The following is a 1,591-nucleotide window of genomic DNA, read 5'->3' as shown; positions in this document are numbered from 1 at the left end:
GTGTTTTGTGTGGAGGGCCATACAGTAAATAATCTCAGCTCTGCCGGCCACACGGCCTCCTTCACAACTGTTTAACTCTGCCATTGCAGGGAGAAAGCAAGCACAGACATACGTAGATGAACAATGTGCTGTGTTCCACTAAAACCTCATTTATGGACACGAATTTGAATTTCATATAATTTTCATGTGTCTTAAAATATTCTTCTTTTGATTTTTTCCCCCAACCATTAAAAAATGTAAAAGAGGGCACACGTAACCGGCCCGCGCCAACTTGCGCATGTCCCGCGCTAGCGTTAGACCCGGCCGTCGCTCGCTCCCTTCTCGGTCCCTGCTCCCGGTGGCCCTGAGGGAGTGCAGGCCGGGGTCGGCCCCCAAGAGTACGAGGCGCGGGGGCAGCAGCTCTGCGAGTGGGAGTGTCGCGCGGCGCACTTGCAGCAAAAATCAGGAGGAGCCGGAGACAGCGAGGATGGGCCCAGGAGCGATGGTGTCCAAAGAGGAACAAGCAGTAAGAAATCTCTACATGGAAAATGCCAACCAGGAGAATGAAAACACTGATGAAAAGGGGCGAGATGCTAATAAAGGAGAGCCTTCCGCCCTCCCTTTGGAAGCTGGTGGATATTGTGTACCTAGAGGAAATCGTAGGAGGTTCCGTGTTAGGCAGCCCATCCTGCAGTGCAGATGGGACATGACTCAGAGGCTTGAAGAGCCACAGGCAAGGACGAGAGAAGAGAATATGGAAAGGGTTGGGGAGGAGGGGAGGCAGCTGATGGAAAAGCTGAGGGAAAAGCAGTTGAGTCATAGTCTGCGGGCGGTTAGCACTGACCCCCCTCACCGTGACCGTCATGATGAGTTTTGCCTTACGCTTTGAAACCTGATGTTTTCCTTGAAGTTAGTAGGGAGACACACCTGCTTCCTAAACTTACATGTTTGTGACGTACCTTTGTTGTAAACCTTTTGGTGTTACTTGTTTCTTGTGGGTCTCCTGTTACCAGCTTCTAATTGAATGTTGTGTTTCTGACCCAATCTGTAAGTTTCTGTCAGCAGGAGAGTTTTACCTATTGCATGGAGAGATGTTCTTTATATATTGTGAAGATAATAAAGCAGTTTAAAAAAGAAAAAAAAATGTAAAAGACAATCTCCACTCACAGGCGGTGCCGGATTTGGCCCGTGGGCTGTAGTGTGCTGACTCTGACCCAGGTGACTGGGTGTGGGGAAGAGCTAGTCCATCAGCAAGTCGGTAGGGTAAACACACCTGGGCAGGGGGGCAGAGAGCACACTTGCCTGGGGGGACGCAGCATGAACCTGTCTGGAAGGGCGACGCCGCTTCCTCTCTCCCTCTGCACCCCCCTCCCCGCAGCCCTGCTCTGGCTCCCCGGGCCCTTGTGCATTCTGCAGTTGTCCATGGCGCTTGCCTGCAAGAAGCTGGGCCCTCCGTGGGCGGGTGGCCGGGCAGCTGGACTCCGCAAGGCGGGCGGGCAGGCCATGTTCAGTCTCCGGGAAATGAGTGTGGACACGGCTTGGGTCCCATGGGGCGGCCCACCCTGGTCTGCCCAGATCAGGTTCCCGGCGGCGTCTGAGCACTGTAAACACG

General features: G+C 53.6%; 1 protein-coding gene across 1 annotated transcript; it reads left to right on the top strand.

Moving 5' to 3' along the window:
• The first annotated feature begins 450 nt into the window (after window positions 1-450).
• On the top strand, window positions 451-1,123 carry LOC113622390 (protein BEX1-like). Its single transcript, XM_027110692.1, has one exon. The coding sequence runs from the start codon at window positions 467-469 to the stop codon at window positions 866-868; it is 402 nt and encodes a 133-aa protein (XP_026966493.1). The 5' UTR covers window positions 451-466; the 3' UTR covers window positions 869-1,123.
• The last annotated feature ends 468 nt before the right edge of the window (window positions 1,124-1,591 follow it).

The sequence above is a fragment of the Aethalodelphis obliquidens genome, unplaced genomic scaffold (assembly GCF_003676395.1).
Source record: "Aethalodelphis obliquidens isolate GAN/ISIS:26980383/991018 unplaced genomic scaffold, ASM367639v1 scaffold9, whole genome shotgun sequence".
NCBI lineage: Eukaryota > Metazoa > Chordata > Mammalia > Artiodactyla > Delphinidae > Aethalodelphis > Aethalodelphis obliquidens.
Note: the sequence above shows the minus strand (reverse complement) of the source record. Positions and strands in the feature narration are given on the sequence as shown.

Excerpts from the sequence above, each read along its gene's own strand:
- LOC113622390 (XM_027110692.1), top strand. The coding sequence starts at position 467 with ATGGGCCCAGGAGCGATGGTGTCCAAAGAGGAACAAGCAGTAAGAAAT.